Source organism: Hyperolius riggenbachi, chromosome 2 (genome assembly GCF_040937935.1).
Source record: "Hyperolius riggenbachi isolate aHypRig1 chromosome 2, aHypRig1.pri, whole genome shotgun sequence".
Classification (NCBI taxonomy): Eukaryota; Metazoa; Chordata; class Amphibia; order Anura; family Hyperoliidae; genus Hyperolius; species Hyperolius riggenbachi.
In genome coordinates, this window is record NC_090647.1 from 130,701,769 (window position 1) to 130,720,470 (window position 18,702).

An 18,702-nucleotide genomic window follows, 5' to 3' on the forward strand; every position below is an offset into this window, starting at 1 on the left:
GCACTCCTCCCCTTGTGTTACCTCAGTAACATGAGTTGTGCTAATTGCATACTGCGCACTCCTCCCCTGGTGTTACCCCGGTTACGTGAATTGTGCTAATTGCATACTTTGCACTCCTCCCCTGGTGTTGGCCTGATAACGTGAGTTGCGCCAATTGCGTTCCATTCACTACACTACACACCCCTGGCGTTGGTACTAGTAAAACCACCATGCTTTGCCTCCTTATGGCAAATTTATCAAAGTTTGTGCATCCCGCCATCTGCATGATATTCACTATAGGTTAATATAGGGCAAGTAAATTATGTTGGTTTCAGATAAATAGAGTTTTTTTTCTGAGAACACATATTTTATTATTACAGATTGAAACTAAGTTACTGTATGCGCACAGAAAGCTATATTGAACTGCTGATATGATTGTTGTTGTATTGGATGGTACCTAACCGTTTCCATTTCGCCCTGTAGAGGAAAACTTCGAATTCATCATTGTCTCTAGCACCGGACAAACGTGGCATTTTGAGACGGGCAGTTTCGAGGAGAGAGATTCCTGGGTACATGCTATTGAAAGTCAGATTCTTGCCAGTCTGCAATGTTGTGAGAGCAGCAAAAACAAGGTATGATTCTCACATAGGAAACACAACAAACAATGGTTAATGTAAAATCACACTGAAGGTTTATAGGCCACAAGCAGGAAAGTTCAGGTTTGAGTCATAGTTAAAGTTTTTCTGAATATCTATTGAGATGGTTGATGAGGTGAAAATAATTCTGTCTTAAATGCAAATTGAATGCAGAATGAAATTGGTCTAGTCAAATCAGCAGGGAGTGAATTTGATTGGCCCAATTCTTCGTTGCATGCTATTTGCATTACATTTGTATGTAAGCCAGAATTATGTGCACATATATCATCCAATGGATTTGGGCCGAATGCAGTAAAAAAGCAGCGATGTCCAGAATACATGAACTCAGGTGTCATTTTGGGACCTGCCTCAGTCAAAATAATTGCAAGAGACGTCCTCACCCAGTTGGTATATCCAGCAGCACTCATACTACCACATATGTGACCTAGTATCATGTAGGCAAAGTCCTGAGGAGAAGTCGGCACACCATCCACTCGTTCATGGGTGCTTGACGAAGTGACATAGGCAGTGTCACAAAGAAATCCAAGAATCGTCAGCACACCAATTTTCAAAAGCACATAAAATGTATGGTGCCAGTTTCCACAAGATAGACCAACAATTGTTTTGGGGGCCACGTAGGGTCCCCCTTTATCAAGGCATGTGGTTACATGGCAAAGGCCTTGATAAAGGGGGACCCTGTATGGCCCCCAAAATAATTGTTGGTCTATTTGTAGTATTATGTAGGGGTGGGCCTTCAGAGTTAAACAAAACCTACGATTGGCTACTTCAGTACCAGATAAGCTATGGCCAAAAGCTTCATTTACCTCTCAAGGCCCACCTGTAGTTTATAGGTATCACTTTTAGCTCAGGAAAGTAGGCCCATATGTTGCAAAATGGGATATTTTTAATTCAGTAGCAGACCTCCCCTCCCGTGCCAAGAAGATCATATTGACTTGGATTTGTAGGACATTTAGAAAAACAAATATTTATGTCTGTGTTGTTTCATTTTTTTAATTACATGTTTTCAAAAAGTGTATTATTTTTGTTTGGAGCGGGGTTGGGAAGAGCGAAGCAGGTAATTTCTGAGCTCAGTTGGGCACCGCAATCGCACTTATGCCATAGTGCGCTCCCTGCGACTAATGCCATAGTGAGCGCCCTGCGACCAATGCCATAGTGCGAGCCCTGTGACTAATGCCATAGTGCGCGTCCTGCGACTAATGCCATAGTGCGCGTCCTGCAACTAATGCCATAGTGCGTGCCCTGCGACTAATGCCATAGTGCGCGCCCTGTGATTGCCAGCCCTCGAATTACAGGCAAAGGAGGGGGAATAACGCCACCAGGAATTAGAGCGGAGGCAGGGTGGGCCGTCATTCAGCTCACCCTGTGCCCAGCTTTCCAGTGACTTTGCAATACATACACGGGCAGTTATCTTGGCCCATCTTAGTTTAAGTTTATCCCTTACCCCAATGCAAGCACTTTATCTACCTATATGAGCCATATGATGGAGATGAGGGGTAAATAACAAAATGGAGTGGAATCTAGAGTACTTCTTTAATAATGAGGTTCCAAGATATCTCACCACCCAACCCCATACCTGCTGCTGATATGAGCCTAGTGAGGAGTGCAGATTTGACACATAGTAGCAAAAAGTTCTTGATACGTCCAGGCCAGTTTCCGAGATTCTTAGTAAACATGATGCATGCTGAATATCTTAATATGACACACCCTGAAGAGATAGCTCAGTATTCAGCCGGTTCTATCATGAAGCAAGGTGAAACACTTGCATCAGGTGCAGAGATTACTGGGGCAGCATTTTTGTACTGTGAGCGAGTTGAAGAGGTCATCATTGGGGAAAAGCAGCTTGTGCTGTGTCAAGAGTCTGACAATGAGTGAGGAGGGGGCAGGCAGGAGAGCAGAAGTGTTTCATTTGAATTAAATGGATCACAGTAAATTGTCAGATGCTTAGCGATCATTCCAAACCGGGAAGGGGGGAAGGTGCAGCCTCACAAGTTAAAAACTCTAGGACTAGCCCTGTCAGTAATGGCTATCTATAGACTAATCCAGGGGTCCCCAAATGTTTTGGGTCGAGGGCCGGGTCAATATACTTCAGACTGCTGGGGGGCCGGAGTATACATAAAATTATGTAGAAGTCTTTGCGGGTCAGACAGTGAAGTATACCCAGGTGACAATCTGCAGTCCAGTTGGACAGCAGTGTCACCTGATGTGGAATTTGATTGGACTAGCTAATTACTGCTTTCTGGCTTCCTTGTTGAAGGGTGGTCCCAGCACTGCTATTCTACTGTATATGTGGACCACCAATATTTAAAGATGCAGCTGACCGCATCTATAAGTAATACATTTTGTGTGTGGGAAGCCGGTAAAAAATCCTCAGGGGGCCACATTCGGCCCGCGGGCCTTAGTTTGAGGACCACTGGACTAATCGTTTTGTGTTTTTCAATCTAGGCTCGCTTGGACAGTCAAAGTGAAGCTGTCGCCATCCAAGCTATCCGCAATGCAAAAGGGAATAACTTCTGTGTAGACTGCAATGCACCAAGTATGTGTCACACTCACTTGTCTTGAATGAAATAATAACTTTGCATTGAATTTCCAGTGTTTCCAGAATGAGAAGTGGTCCCAATCAGTTATCAATTGTGACTAGCCCAACTAAATCCAAAGTCTAGCAAGGCAAATTCTGAAAGCAAGTTTGTTAATATGTGAATACAACCAATGTATAGAAACCGGCAGACTCTCTCCCATGGGCTAGATATGCTTCACAAACACCATTGCAGCTTGCTTCCTCTCCCCTACCCCGAAAGTAAGCCTTAGCAGCGGCAATTATTTATCAGTGTCCTCCACTGTGTCTTCCGCTGCCCCCATGTCTTCTGCTTTCCCTTATGTGTCCCTGTGTATTCCGCTGTCCCTCATGTGTCTTCGTGTCTTCTGCTGTCTCCCATGTGTCCCTGTGTCCTTTGCTGTCCCCCATGTGTCCCTGTGTCTTCTGCTGTCTCCCATGTGTCCGTGTCTTCGGCTGTCCCCATGTGTCCCTGTGTTTTCCACTGTCCCCCAAATGTCCCTGTTTCTTCCACTGTCCCTCATGTGTCTTGTGTCTTCTGCTTTCCCGTGTCCTCCTACTGGTACATCCTCCTCTTTGCTGTGCTGTCCCCATGTCCACCGTTGTCCCCCAGCTCCATGGCGAGCTGTGTCCCTAGCACAGCTCCAGCCTATGGGGAGAAGTACTGCAACTTATGTTTCTGCTGGAGCTGATGGTCTTGCAGGCGAGACCATGGCTCTGTTATTGAGCCAATCACTGCACTTTTGTACAACAGGAGGAAGTGGCAGTGCTTTCAAATATAGGCTGCACCCGAATTGACCAGCTGCATAGATGTGCAGAGCCCAAACACAGGCAGATTACACAACTTACGATGACGTGCCCCCTCGGAAGAGACCTAACCACTAATTGACAATTAAACATAGTTAAAACCTGGGGCTGCTAATCCATAAATGGTCTACACATTTTTTTCTAAAGAATAGAAAGAAATAGGCAGCACTCCTAGCCAGCCAATCGCTGCACTTGCTGAGTAGCAGCGGAAGACGGGGGGACACATGGGGACAGTGGAAGATATGGGGGATAACAGAGGACATAGGCGACACGGGACACAGGAGGACAGGGGATAGAGGGCGAGACGAGGACGGAGGGGGGGGAACACCATGAGTACATGGGGACACAGGAGGACAGGGGATAGAGGGCAAGATGAGGACGGAGGGGAAGGGGACACCATGAGTACATGGGGACACAGGAGGACAGGGGATAGAGGGTGAGATGAGGGTGGAGGGGGGGGACACCATGAGTACATGGGGACACAGGAGGACAGGGGATAGAGGGCGAGATGAGGACGGAGGGGAGGGGGACACCATGAGTACATGGGGACAGAGGAAGGAGGACAGTTAGACAAGCACTTTTAGTGGTTTGCTGGAAGTAGATGTGAGCAATTTTAAGTCCACAATCTTCTCTCAGGAAACTACTAAGGCTCTATAAAGCTGAAGTCTGTATGAACTGGTGCAGGGTGGCATTCAAACACAGGTGCCTAATGGAATTTTGGGCCTATAAAAAACAGTTCTATATGGAATACTTATAATTTACAACAATAAGCATAAAGGGTGTAGCTATAAATCATGGGGCCCCTCTGCAAAACTTTGATGGGGCCCCCAATGTATACACCCTTTCACTTGCCAACCTCTTGTAACCTTCACAGCCTGGGGGCCATCCCGCAAGGGTCATAAAACAAGTGAAACCATCATGATTTTCACACCCATAACAAGTGTAGCCACAAAAATGCCTGATCTGATGAATGACCTGTATTGGAGGAAGGGGAGGTTAGTAGTTGGGGCCCCCCTTGCAGCTCTGGCCCCCCCCTGTAGTCGCAGGGACTGCTCCCCTCTAGTTAGGCCCCTGATAAGCATTGTGGTTTAATTAATTTTCCTTCCTCAATATTATGGTAGGTTTAGATGAGCTTTATCCTTGTCATAGTAATGGAATCTGAACTTACAACGATTGCTGTAGGTTACTATCTATGGCCGATTAAAAAAAAAAAAACTGTAATGGGACAAAGATGAAGGCTGTCCCAGCTAACTAGTGCTAGTAATTAAATTCGGTGGAATTAATTTGGAAACCCGAATTCTCTTGTACACAACACTTCAGCCCCCAAAGAGGTAAACAGGGTCTCGGGGAGATCACTCACTTGCAGTTCATGCTATGCTTGGAAGGAGGAAGCATGTGCAGCACAGGGTGAACCACACGTGACCCTGTCCACTGCTTCGGGTGCTGAATTGTGGAGTACAGGAGAATTAAGGTTTCCAAATTATTCTACTGAATTTGAACACCAGCACTAGTTAGCAGACGTAGCCTCCATCTTTTTCCCATTACAGATTTCTTAGTGGAATCAGCCACAGATAGTAACCTACAGCAGTCAATGTAAGTTCAGCTTCCCGTACTATGACAAGGATACAGCCCAAGGATCTCCTGAATACAAACACTAAGGTCGCATTCACAGTGGGACGCTATGGTCGCACGTTATAAAGTCTTATAACGCAGCTTACTGCACTGCAATGCTAAACCTATGGGCCGTTCACAGTGCGACGTTAAAGGATACCCGAAGTGACATGTGACATAATGAGATAGACATATGGATGTACAGTGCCTAGCACACAAATAACTAGGCTGTGTTCCTTTTTTTTTCTTTCTCTGCCTGAAAGAGTTAAATATGAGGTATGTAAGTGGCTGACTCAGTCCTGACTCGGACAGGAAGTGACTACAGTGTGACCCTTACTGATAAGAAATTCCAACTATAAAACACTTTCCTAGCAGAAAATTGGTTCTGAGAGCAAGAAAAAGATAAAAAGGGGGAATTTCTTATCAGTGAGGGTCACACTGTAGACACTTCCTGTCTGAGTCAGCCACTTACATACCTGATATTTAACTCTTTCTGGTAGAGAAAGAAAAAAGGAACACAGCATAGTTATTCGTGTGCTAGGCACTGTACATACACATGTCTATCTCATTATGTCACATGTCAGTTCGGGTATCCTTTAAAGTCGCATTAAAAATTATTGCGTTGTGGTAATTCACTGTTTGCAGTGCGTTACCTCTTAGCGCAGACACGTTGCGACTTTAACGTCGCATTAAACCACAACGTCCCACTGTGAATACAGCCTTATGCTAACCCTCTTTTAAGGAATGCTACTTACATGGCAATGACACTGACCTTGCTGAGAATGACTCTAAAAGCACTAGAGGCAGAGAATCAGCAGGATTGCCTTTTGTTTAATTTAGAAAAAAAATGACTATGGCAGCCTCTATGTTTTTCTCACTTTGATCTTTGTTCAATTCATGTTTTCTCCTTAGTTTTCTCCTAAGAGATAAATAACTTTTCAACACTCTGGTGGGCATTTTATGGTGTGAAAATATCACCTAGGAGAAAACTCAGGAGAAAAAGGGAATTGAATAAGGGCTTTTAAAGAGGAACTCCAGTGAAAATAATGTAATAAAAAGTGCTTCATTTTCACAATAATTATGTATAAATGATTTAGTCAGTGTTGTCCCATTGTAAAATCTTTTAAATCCCTGATTTACATTCTGACATTTATCAAATGGTGACATTTTTACTGCTGGCAGGTGATGTAGCTGCTGCTTGCTGTTTTGGCAGTTGGAAACAGCTGTAAACAGCTATTTCCCACAATGCAACAAGGTTTACAGACAGGAAACTGCCAGGAGTACCACGGTCCTCAGAGTTTCTTGTGGGAGGGGTTTCACCACAATATCAGCCATACAGAGCCCCCAGATGGTCTATTTGAGAAAAGGAATAGATTTCTCATGTAAAAGAGGGTATCAGCTACTGATCGGGATGAAGTTCAATTCTTGGTCACGGTTTCTCTTTAAGTAATGTAATGCTTCTAGGATCTTTCTCAGCATAGGTTTTATTTTTTTTATAATGCATAGGATAAGTGGTATATAGTGGTATAGATAATAGGTTGCAGGGTCACAGCTGTTATGTCTAGTTTGATGGATCTATGTAGTGGGCTATCTGAATAATGTATGCTATTCTCTGGGGGTTCTTCCACGCTGTCTTACACAGCAGCAGCACTTTATATTGTATGGCAATTATACTATTTTTATGTCAGACACTCTTGACATAATTCTGAAATCAAGTGTGTATATATATTTTTATATCCAAATATTGTGTCAATAAAAGTGCAGTTTTTTAAGCAGCATATACTGGTTAGCGTTTCTTTTTGTTTTTTTGGGTTTTCTTCACCAGTGCTGGTACCTGCATAATATACACACTACACCGTAATTTAATAACCATTATTATTAATCACAGCTGTTATGACTTGATGTTGAGTTGCTGGCATTTTTCTATAACATTTTCTCGCCTTCTCGCCACTAGATCCCACATGGGCTAGTTTGAATCTGGGTGCCCTGATCTGCATTGAATGCTCAGGAATACATCGGAATCTTGGAACGCATTTGTCCCGCGTCCGCTCCTTGGACCTCGATGACTGGCCACTTGAGCTGACACTTGTCCTGACTTATATCGGCAATGAAATGGCCAACAGCATCTGGGAGATGACAACTCACGGTCGGACCAAGCCAAGTCCTGATGCCTCCAGGTAATTTACTTCAGTCCATGTTCAGTGCAATGATCTGTAAGGATTGGAGAATGTGTACTGAGAACTCCTTATACTTCAGTACATGTTCAGTGCAATGATCTGTAAGGATTGGAGAATGTGTACTGAGAACTCCTTATACTTCAGTACATGTTCAGTGCAATGATCTGTAGGGATTGGAGAATGTGTGCTGAGTATATTGTGAAATTCAGTGAACAGTTGTTTTTATGTGGGTTTTATTTTTGGTTTTTAAGTTACTAGTATGTTTAGTTGCCTGGTGTTCATGGTTTGCATGGCCATCATGCTTATGAGAAACTATAGTACACATTTCAGGAGAGAGAATAAAATCTGACATTCAGTCTGATTTATTAAAACTGTGCTTCACTGGAGAACAGAAAGCCCCCCCCCTCATACAAGTAAACCTGTATTTTTTAAAAAGCTATATACTTACCTCAGTAAAAGGAAGCCTCTGAATCCTCCTCCCGACCAACGATCCAGTGCTGGGATCCTCTGGAATTTTGCAGCTATGAACGAACATGGACCCACTGTGCTGGCTGCCTTGCGTCTGCACAGCAGGATGGAGTCGCTCGGTGGAAAATGTGCTGGATCGGTAAAGGCAAAGAGGATGGGAGAAGCCTGTGGCTTATCCAGAGGCATCCCTCTACTAAGTTAAAGTGAACTTCCAGACTAAAAATCTGCTCAGCAGCATTGAAAAGGCTTGGTGTTTCTTTAACCGTTTCACAGCATCAGAACTTTGTTTTTCTTACCCAAGCCTCATTTTTAGCTGCACAGAAGCTAAGCTCTGCTCCATCAAGGAAATCTGCCCGGGCATTTTTCCTCTGATGCTGTGCAAAGCATGATGGGATTTCTGATGTTGTTGTTCTCGTTGCCTAGCACGTGCATCTGGGAGGGGTGATCAGGACACAGGACAGTCGAAACATGCTCCCTGTCACCTCCTTTCAACCAAAAAGATGGCTTCCCCATGAAATCACAAACATTTGCCTGTTCTTTTAAAACAGGGTGGGTAAGAGATTATATTACCTATCTATTTAAGTAACATAACTAATATAACTTAAAGAGACACTGAAGCGAGAATAAATCTCGCTTCAGAGCTCATAGTTAGCAGGGGCACGTGTGCCCCTGCTAAAACGCCGATATCCCGCGGCTAAACGAGGGGCCCTTCACCCCCAACCCCCCCCCCCCTGCAAAATCAATTACCAAATTGGTCGTAGATTTTGCTGCTCCTAGAGGCAGGGCTAACGGCTGTAGCCCTGCCTCTGAGCGCGTCTATCAGCGGCGCATCGCCGCCTCTCCCCCGCCCCTCTCAGTGAAGGAAGACTGAGAGGGGCAGGGGAGAGGCGGAGATACGCGCTGACAGACGCACGTGGGGCAAGGGTGCGGCGGTTAGCCCTGCCTTAATCAGGAAGTGATCCCCGGCTGCACAGAGGGGATTTCGGGGGGTAAGGGGCCCCCGTTTAGCCACGGGATAGCGGCGTTTTAGCAGGGGCACACGTGCCCCTGATAACTATGAGCTCTGAAGCGAGATTTATTCTCGCTTCAGAGTCTCTTTAATGACAGTATGTTTGTTTAGGCTGAAGTTCCTCTTTAAGTACCCATTTAGGGCACTTTTTCCCTATAGGAAGCCAGTACATGTTCAGTACATGTACATGGTGGGCTGTAGGAATTTAATTTTTCTTCTACATCCTAAAAACATGCTTTTAATTGGTTTTGCCCCAAAACTGGCCATTGACTATGACTGGGCTTAGATGTGAGTTCCAAGCCATAAAGCTCTAAAAATTCAGTAAGCCAGCCACCTATTCAGTAGGAGACCTTGGCCAAAACTCCCTAACACTGTTTCTGCCTATAGCGCGCCCTAGTGGCTGCAGCTTTGGTGTTTTGATTCTGCCAGGAGAAAAGCGCAATATAAATGTTCTGTGTCTTGTCTAGGAATTGATCCATCTCTGATCAGATGCAGATCAGAGAGGGATCGATAATTTTGCCACATTGGGTAACAATCTATACATGTATAGCCACCTTTAATCACGCTTATAGAATCAGTTAAGTAAACAGTGTAAAATAAAAAGAACAAGATTTGTATGTCCCAAATAAAATAATAAATGTCATTATCAGAATGTCATATGTTGTATCTGTGATATTAAGATGGCAATCTCTGGTGTGTATATGATGTGGATATACATAAGAGGCAGAGACTATTGTTCTTGTGTTTGTTTGTACACAGGGAGGAGAGAGAGTCCTGGATCCGGGCCAAGTATGAGCAGCGCTTATTTTTGGCCCCATTGAAAAGTCCAGGAATTTCACTTGTGAAGCAGCTCTTCAGAGCAGTGCAGGAGAAGGATCTAGTTAGTGTGTTACTTCTGCTGGCGCACAGCAACAAGGAGCAGATCAACAGCACTGCTGGAGACCGGGAGAGACGCACTGCTCTTCATGTGGCCTGTGAGCTGTCCCAGGTGGTCATCACACAAATGCTTGTCTGGGTGAGATACTATTCCTTATTATTACATGGCATTCTTTTACTTTTTCTTTGTCAATCATTTTTATTGATATTTAAAAATAATGAACAGAAGAAAGATATGAATAACATTCAATAGCCATACACATTAAGTATTATATAGTGCAATGCAATGCTCATGTTGAGTCGAGTCTAATCAATAGTAATGAGCCATTAATACAATCAATAAGAATGAACATATAACGAAACAAATAGGTTGGGCCTAAAGCCAACCGATAAAGGTTAGGAATAGGCAGCTCTATTTTTCCGCTAGGGTGGAGTAAGGCAAATCCTTAGCATATCCATGAGGAAGTCGCCTTTAGCTGTCTCAAAAAGTTATACAACTTAACAATGCAAAGCAGGGATCGAGAGCTCAAGCATGAGATTCATCATGTAGATCCAGATTTGACCACAGATCTGCTACACCAGAAGGGGGTAGAATAAGAGAAGGAAAGGGGGGGGGGGGGGGGGGATCTCTACAACTCTTACTTTCCTAACAAGGGGTCATTGATCGTAAACTCATCTTGAGGCCTATACAGATTGAGTGAGTTAAAAAGATTAGATCTTGCCAAAGGTTCTGGTTATTTCGGGATTTGATTAAATATTCCATTTTTAAATTGGTCTCTGATAGATTGGCGCATTCTTTTACTTGATATTATAAATAAAGGCCGCATAAATGATCCAATTTCCTGAATGATCGACCATCAGATCGTTGGGAATGCTCAAAAAGAATAGTTCGGGCTCACCAACAATCTGATCGGGGGCAAGTAATCCGATCAGACTAAAATAATCATTCAGAAACTCGGATCAGCGGAACTACAGATAGAACAATTGTTCATCGTTGATCGACACCATTAATGATATCTGATCCATCATGAACGATGACTGAAGTAGGCAGAGGAGCCCTTACTGGCACAGTAAAGTGGCTTGTTGTTGCACAAGTACAGAACACCTCCAATGTCTGCCCTTATGGCCCTTTTGCTCTAGGCCACAACCTGTGTGACCTGTGCTAAATATGGCCCTGAGAATACCCCGGGCAGGAAAAAAAGGACGCATGTGGCAAGTGGACTAAATGGGCGCCACCCTTGGGTGCCAGAGCTGAAATTTTGGCGCTCGATATATAGCGGGTGCTGATATATCGAGCATCGCAGGCACAAAAATCCCCCTATTCTGTGGTTCCCATTTAGTTCACGTTTCCTGCCCAGAGTGCAGCCGCCATGCAGACAGGAGAGCCGAGTGTCAGCGCTAGAGACCTGCTCACCTCCCCAGTCCCCACCTCCTTCAAAGCAATGCCTAAACTCCTCATCCTCGCCTCGTGAGCCCTGCGCTGCTGCTCCCCTCCTCCTCCCGACACTCCACGTCTCTCCCTCCTGCTCTTCCAGGCTGGATGAGGCTCTTCCTGCAGTCTTCCTCCTCCTCAGCCAACTTCACTACTGTGTGTGTGCTCCAGTCTGCTCTGACTTCTGTCCCCTGACACTCCAGACAGGGCTCTCGAGGCCATGGTAAAATTATTATTTTTATTAAATTAATATCGATATTTTACACTTTTATAGTAAAATATCGGTATTTAATAGCAATGTCATACTATTGGTGTTATTGGGTAATCTTTTTTCCAGATTCCAGTAATCATCTTTACTACTGACAGACATGAAAAAAACACCACCAACTGCCATTATCTATAACCACACCCACTAACAATGCGATAGGCTAAGAGGTTGATTTTTTTTAGATATACATATGCACAGAGGGAGATACTGGTTGCTTGGCAGGTGGAAACAGCCTTATTTCCCACAATGCAATGTGGTTCACAGACAGGAAACTGCCAGGACCTAGGTCCTGACATCAAACTGTGGGAGGGGTTTCACTACAATATCAGCCACACAGACCCCCCTGATGATCTATTCGAGAAAAGGTAAAGATTTCTCATGGCAAAGGGGGTATCAGCTACTGATTGGGATGAAGTTCAATCCTTGGTTAAATTCCCTCTTCCTGAAAAAATGTCAGAGCTCCCACATGTGTCATCTGTGATCCGTTCTCCGTACACCCACCATGAAACACAATAGTTTTTCTTGACGTGTCTTGTTTCTGTTACAGTATGGCATTGATGTGAAGGCCAAGGACATTAATGGTCACACTGCGCTCTACTATGCTAGACAATCTGGAAGTCAAGAGTGTGTGGACATACTCCTGCAACACGGATGCCCCAACGAGCCCTTAAGTTCCATGAGTACCCCGATCCTAAGAAGGAAAAGCAGCTGTTCCAGCATTGTAAGAACTGATTCTCGGACTGCTCTTGTATAGCCAGCCACACGGGCCTGAGGACGGCTGGCTTCAAATCAATGACTTTGTAGCTGGCTTAACCGTTTGTTTGGTTGCTCTTCCGTGCCAATGTGTAGTTTGTTATACTGAAAAAAAATGAAGGAGGAAGTATTTCTATGTACATAGTGATGGAATATGTATATTTTGAAGTAAGCATTTGGTGTAATGCCAGCCATCTTAATAATGGTCCCATGATGTAATGTTTTCAGCTTCTCCTTCCTTTCTCACTGTAATCCAGCATAGTAGTATTTAATGCCTTAATTCTTTCATTAGTGAAAGAACCATTGAATCAAATACACCCTATTCTGTCAATGTTTACAGCAGGCAAACATCATCTGAACACTTGCAGCTCCACTCCCTGTAGCTTGGGCACAGCAGCAAGCAATGGTCATGCTTCAAACCTTTCTTTATTTCCAACCTGCTTGGCTCTTGGAATGTATTGGCAGGAAGATTGAGAGTAGAATCAACAGCAAAGCCATACAGTAAGCTTGGATAAAACCCAATAGTACTGCAGGTTTGTGTTTCTAAAGCAAACTTGTAAGCAGTAAGGCCCAGTGCACACCGGGCGGATCCGCCGGCCGAATCCGCCTGAAAATCCGTGTGGCTAATGTATCTCTATGGGCTGGTCCACACCGGCAGTTTGAGGTTTTTAGCAAGCCGCAAACGTGCCTCTTGCTGCACGTTTGCCGTTTGCGTAAAACCTCAACAAACTTTCCCGACCACTCATCCGCACCCAAAACCGCTAGCGTTTTGTGGATCTGCTAGCGGTTTTGGTGTGCACTAGGCCTAAATCTTATCAAACAACTGTTACAATAAAGACTTGATTATAAGCTTAGTATTCCCCCCTGCCCTCCAGCCACACACTTTGACCTCTATTCATAAAACTGTACCGCAAGTTTACCGCTCAAAACAGCTGACTTTCCCGACCATTTAGCAAAGTGTGCATTCATAAAGGCTGTTTCCGCATGAAAAGCTAAAATTCCCCAGCAGAGCGATATATTTCTGCTTTGTGCGGTGATTTTCTAGATTTATCTAGAAAAAGTAACAAAATGTCCATTCATAAAGATTAGAGGAAGCGGTATGAGGACGGGAAATACCACTTCCTCGTATGTAGCGAGAAGCGTGCGGAATACATGCAAGTGAATGGGACAGACCTCCCAAGCAGCAGCAGAGAGAGCAGCGCACGGAGCGACTCTGCTAGCCTCTGTGTTTCCGCAAAGGCTACCGACAGCCTACAGCGGGAAATCTCCGCACTGCTATCGCAGCTGGAAACATTTTTATGAATGACCGCCCAGAAGTCTAAAATACCGGGTATTTTCCCTCCACGAATTTTTTCGCCCCAAATGTTTTATGAATAGAGGCCTATGAGACCAATTGAAACCTCCAGATATTGTCATGTGGATGTCTAAAGGTCCGTACACACGCCGGACTTTAGGCAACGACGGGTCCGTCGTTGCCTCCCGCTGGGTGGGCGTGCCAGCGACAGTCCGGCGTGTGTACGCTCTGTCGTCAGACTGATACGGCTGTTCCTGAGCGATCCGGGCGGATCGCTCAGGAACAGCCGTATCAGTCTGACGACAGAGCGTACACACGCCGGACTGTCGCTGGCACGCCCACCCAGCGGGAGGCAACGACGGACCCGTCGTTGCCTAAAGTCCGGCGTGTGTACGGACCTTAAGACTGATGCAAATAGCAATGCAAAGAAGAGTCACTATTTGCATAATAACTCTGAGGGACTGCAGTGCTGTCATGGAGAGTAATCATAATAATGCATCAACACATCTTATGGAACCTGCTGTGAGTGGGGATGCTTAGCACCACAGGTTCACTTTAAAGACTAAGACTAAGGGAACTTTCAACAAATGTAAACTAAAAGCATGCCTTAAATATGTATATAAGAAGACTGGATGCTCCAGCAAGCAGGGACATAACTAGAAGGCAACCTGCAGGGCAGCCCAGAGCTGTATGGGGGCCACTACTACTACTTCACTCCCTCTGATAAAGGGGTCCATCCTTCAGATGAGGTATTTTTGTGGTTACACTTGTTATGAATGTGGAGATCATGATGTTATAGATTTTCCTATATATCAGCACACCGAATACTTTCGTAACACGCCCTTTATTGAGCCATCAGTATCCACAAAAAAAAGTAGCCGACAATTGTTTTGGGGGCCACACAGGGTCCCCCTTTATCAAGGAATATGCCTTGATAAAGGGGCACCCTGCACGGCCCCCGAAACAATTGTCGGCTACTTTTTTTGTGGATACTGATGGCTCAATAAAGGGCGTGTTACGAAAGTATTTGGTGTGCTGATATATTGGAAAAACTCTTTCTGGTGACACCTGCCTAGGTCACAATATCAAGCACCCGATCTCAGCGGAGGTTTGCCCATCCACAGCTTTTCAACACTCTTGTTTTAGGACCCTTGCAAGATGGGTCCCCAAGGGTCACAAGAAGTAGGCAAGAAAAAGTGTGTCAATATTGGGGGGCCCTATCAAACTTTCTGCAAACGGGGCACTACATTCCAGAATGCTGTCTATGGGGCCCGGGGCGTAACAATAGGGGCTCTAGCCCCTACACCCCGCGGGGGGACCTGGGGTCCCCCTGGGTCCCACTCAGCCATTTTGGGGGGCAGGAGGGGTTGTAGCATGAGGGAAAGGCATGGCCGCACATCGGCGAGGAGGGGGGGACAGTCCCCCCTCCCTCACCTCGGGCTCTCCCCTCAGCGTGCTCCCCTCCTGCAATTATCAGTGGCAGCGGGCGGCGACAGGATCACATACCTCCATGCGTTCCACGCGCCAGAGGTTCCAACCTCTAAGTGTCTGACGCTTCTTCCTGTTTAAACAGGAAGTAGTGTGAGGCACTTACAGATGGACCTCCGCAGTGAATGGAGGTATGTGTTCCTGCCGCCGCCCGCTGCCACTGATAATTGCAGGCAGGGTCGGACTGGGCCACAGTAGTACAGTTTTTTCCCTCGGTGGGCCCTGCCTCCAGGTCTCTGGTGGGCCCCCCCTCCTTGTCTGACAGACCTCCAATTGCTGCCTGCAGCACAAAAATTCTCCTCTCAGTGCTGTAATCACTCATGCTGAGAGCAGTGGCGTAGCTGTGGGCCTCAATGCAAATTTTACAATGGGGCCCCCCCAAGCACTCTATACATAACAATTGATACGACTCACCAAAACCTGCCAATGGCAACTACAGTGTCAGAGGTGCAAGAAGGGGATGGGGAACAGTTTGTTAATTATTACCACCAATAGACCAATAGAGAGGTAATACTGTAGTTGAGGGAGGGCCCTTCAGGCCCTGATGCGGTCGCAACCTCTGCAAAGTAGGACATTACTTTATATTGAAGGAGGTGACTCTATGCAAAGTTTTGCTGGGCAGCAGTGTCTCTGAATTACAATACTGCTAAGATCATGTACATTTGGCCCTGTCCATAATACATCATTACCACGGCCACCTTCCGGTGCATGGTCACTGCAATCATGGGATGTGTGGGCCCCAGGTTGAAATTTCTTTGGTGGGCCCCCAGTGTCCCAGTCCGACCCTGATTGCAGGAGGGGAGCATACGGAGGGGAGAGCCCAAGGTGAGGGAGGGGGGGGGACTGTCTGTCCCCCCCCTCCTCGCCGATGTGCGGCCATGCCTTTCCCTCATGTTGTAGCCCCTCCTGCCCTCCAAAACAGCCCTGAACGGGCCCTGGAGGGGTGGGCAGTGTTTTTGGGGGTTTTTTTGCAGGCGGGGCTGGTGGTTTCTAGTTAAGCCCCTGTATGAGGCATGACGCTACTGCCTCTGCGCATTCTTTCACCAATATTTTAGGCATGCCTTGCAGTTTACTCTAGTCTCACAGGCAGGGGCGTAGCAATAGGGGGTGCAGAGGTAGCGGCCGCATCGGGGCCCTTGGGCCAGAGGGGCCCTCCCTCAACTACAGTATTAGCTCTCTATTGGTACTGTGCTCATAATAATCACTTCTATAGATACTTTGAATAGTGGTAATCATTAACAAACTGTTCCCCATCCCCTTCTTCCACCTCTGACACTGTAGTTGCCATTGGCAGGTTTTGGTGCGCCGTATCAATTGTTATGTATAGAGTGCGTGGGGGGCCCCATTTAAAACTTGCATCGGGGCCCACAGCTCCTTAGCTACGCCACTGCTCACAGGGCCAGAATGATAAGCAAACTTGCATTCAAAGTCCTTATTTGTAAAAGTTATTGGTGAAATGACAGAGATACTTTACATCACAACCACATCTCAGCAGGTGCCTAAAGTCAATACTCATTTGAGCTAGCAGTAATGCTAACCTCTCTGCTGTGTCATTTAGTGCAAATAGTATATAGACAGGTTTAGAAGCTGTGCAATGGGCAAACATGGAACGGATCTTGCCGGACACACTAGAATGTTTAGAAGCATTCACAAGATAGATCATTCCTATGAATTACAATGGGGGGTTCTCTGCCTCTCTTACAGTATTGCATTTGTTCTGTAGGTAAACTTGCACTGTATTCTGAAGCCTGTCAGTGGCAGGAGCACTAGTGGGCTGTTGTAGAGCTTTGTGCAGGTTAACTTGCTCTGTATTCTGAAGCCTGTCAGTGGCAGGAGCACTAGTGGGCCAATGTAGAACTTTGTGCAAGGTTTTTATAACTAGGTTGAAGAGAACTGAGTAGTAGTTATGGCAGGCTGATCATATAAATATTTTTGCATATGTGTATTTTGTGTACATATCTAGATAAAGAGGAGAGGTATTTGTTATTTGTATATAATGTGGCTATTAGACGCTAGGTTATGTGCTGAATGTTGGCTATTGAGATACCACTATAGGCTAGCACTGCCTTCCTTCCAGTGCTTGTCTGCCAGCTCTCTTCCGTTTACTCCACACTTGCTCCTTGCAAGCCTACAATTTCCACTCGGCTGATTTATAGTGTATAGTCAATATTACATATCAGAGCACAATGTGCTCATTTAGCTCCTTCTAAAGCTTCATAGTGTTCAGTTTTGATTAACTGTATTTTGGATAAAATTATAACACTGACAAACTGTTGTTAATCAACCCAGCTTATTAGTTACCACACCGCTTTTTAGGCATCTCCTTACTTCCTGCTAGCATGGTTACTACACCTTGCTGTTATTTTCAGATCAATCCCGTCAATCTTGGATTAGTTAAGATTGTATTAGTTAAGATATTTTTGTCCATTAGTGGTCCCAAACACTCATTACTGATCGTTCATACAATTAATAGTTTGTAAACGATCGTTCTGCAAATTGTATCTTTAGTTGCCACCTTATGAGATTTATTTCATGTGATACTAGTCACATGCCAATTACATTAGTGCCACAAAAGCTAAATGTAGAGCTAACTGTCATTCTTCAGGCTGTCCCCTCTCTGTCTGGTCAGTAAATAACAGCTGCTCCAGATCTTCCCCGTGTAAGGGCTATTTTCCATTGAGAAACGTGATCGCAATCGCACTACAATTCGATTGCTTTTCTTCCATCTTCCACTGCAGCGATTTTGCCACGATTCCACCACGATCCAATTGGTGTACAAGTGCAATTGCAATGTGTTTGCGATTTACAAAGAGATTCAAATTAAAAAAAAAAAAAACAGGTGGGAAAATATTTTGAATTGCCAAATTGTGGAAAATTTGCTATGTGGTTTTCATGCACTACTATTGTTTGTATAGGAGGCAAATTGCCTGAAGAAGGCAGCATGTATTGTGATCGGGGGAAAATCGCGCTGTGTTTGGAAACATCTCCTCATGGAATCTCCTCAGGGAAACACAGATGGAAACATCTCCTCGCGGTTTCCATCAGTTTGTAGAGTAACTTGCATATTGCGATCTGATCGCAGTCTTATAACAAAATGCGTATAGTGAAAGCTCTGAAGATTAGACAGGAAATATACCCAGAAGTCAATATTCACTAGCCAGAGAAAGAAGAGTGCCTGAAACATGAAGCAAATTGTCTTTGGGTCATTACAGTAATCAGCACAGTCACGTGACTAGTATTGCATGAAATGCTTAAATTGATTTTAATTCATCACAGGTAGAATTTTCAGTAAAAAACTAAAACATTACTCAGCCAGTTATGCTTATTGAGATG

General features: G+C 45.0%; 1 protein-coding gene across 4 annotated transcripts in view; it reads left to right on the top strand.

The window, feature by feature from the left end:
• The window catches only part of AGAP2 (ArfGAP with GTPase domain, ankyrin repeat and PH domain 2), a 419,192-nt gene extending 405,192 nt beyond the window's left edge, over window positions 1-14,000 (top strand). For all 4 annotated transcript variants that reach the window (XM_068267414.1, XM_068267415.1, XM_068267410.1 and 1 more), the window contains 5 exons: window positions 463-611; window positions 3,078-3,168; window positions 7,559-7,781; window positions 10,018-10,273; window positions 12,382-14,000. In XM_068267414.1, coding sequence (XP_068123515.1) covers window positions 463-611; window positions 3,078-3,168; window positions 7,559-7,781; window positions 10,018-10,273; window positions 12,382-12,588 — 926 coding nt within the window. In that variant the 3' untranslated portion in view covers window positions 12,589-14,000. The remainder of the gene's footprint in view (window positions 1-462; window positions 612-3,077; window positions 3,169-7,558; window positions 7,782-10,017; window positions 10,274-12,381) is intronic.
• Window positions 14,001-18,702: the final 4,702 nt, after the last annotated feature.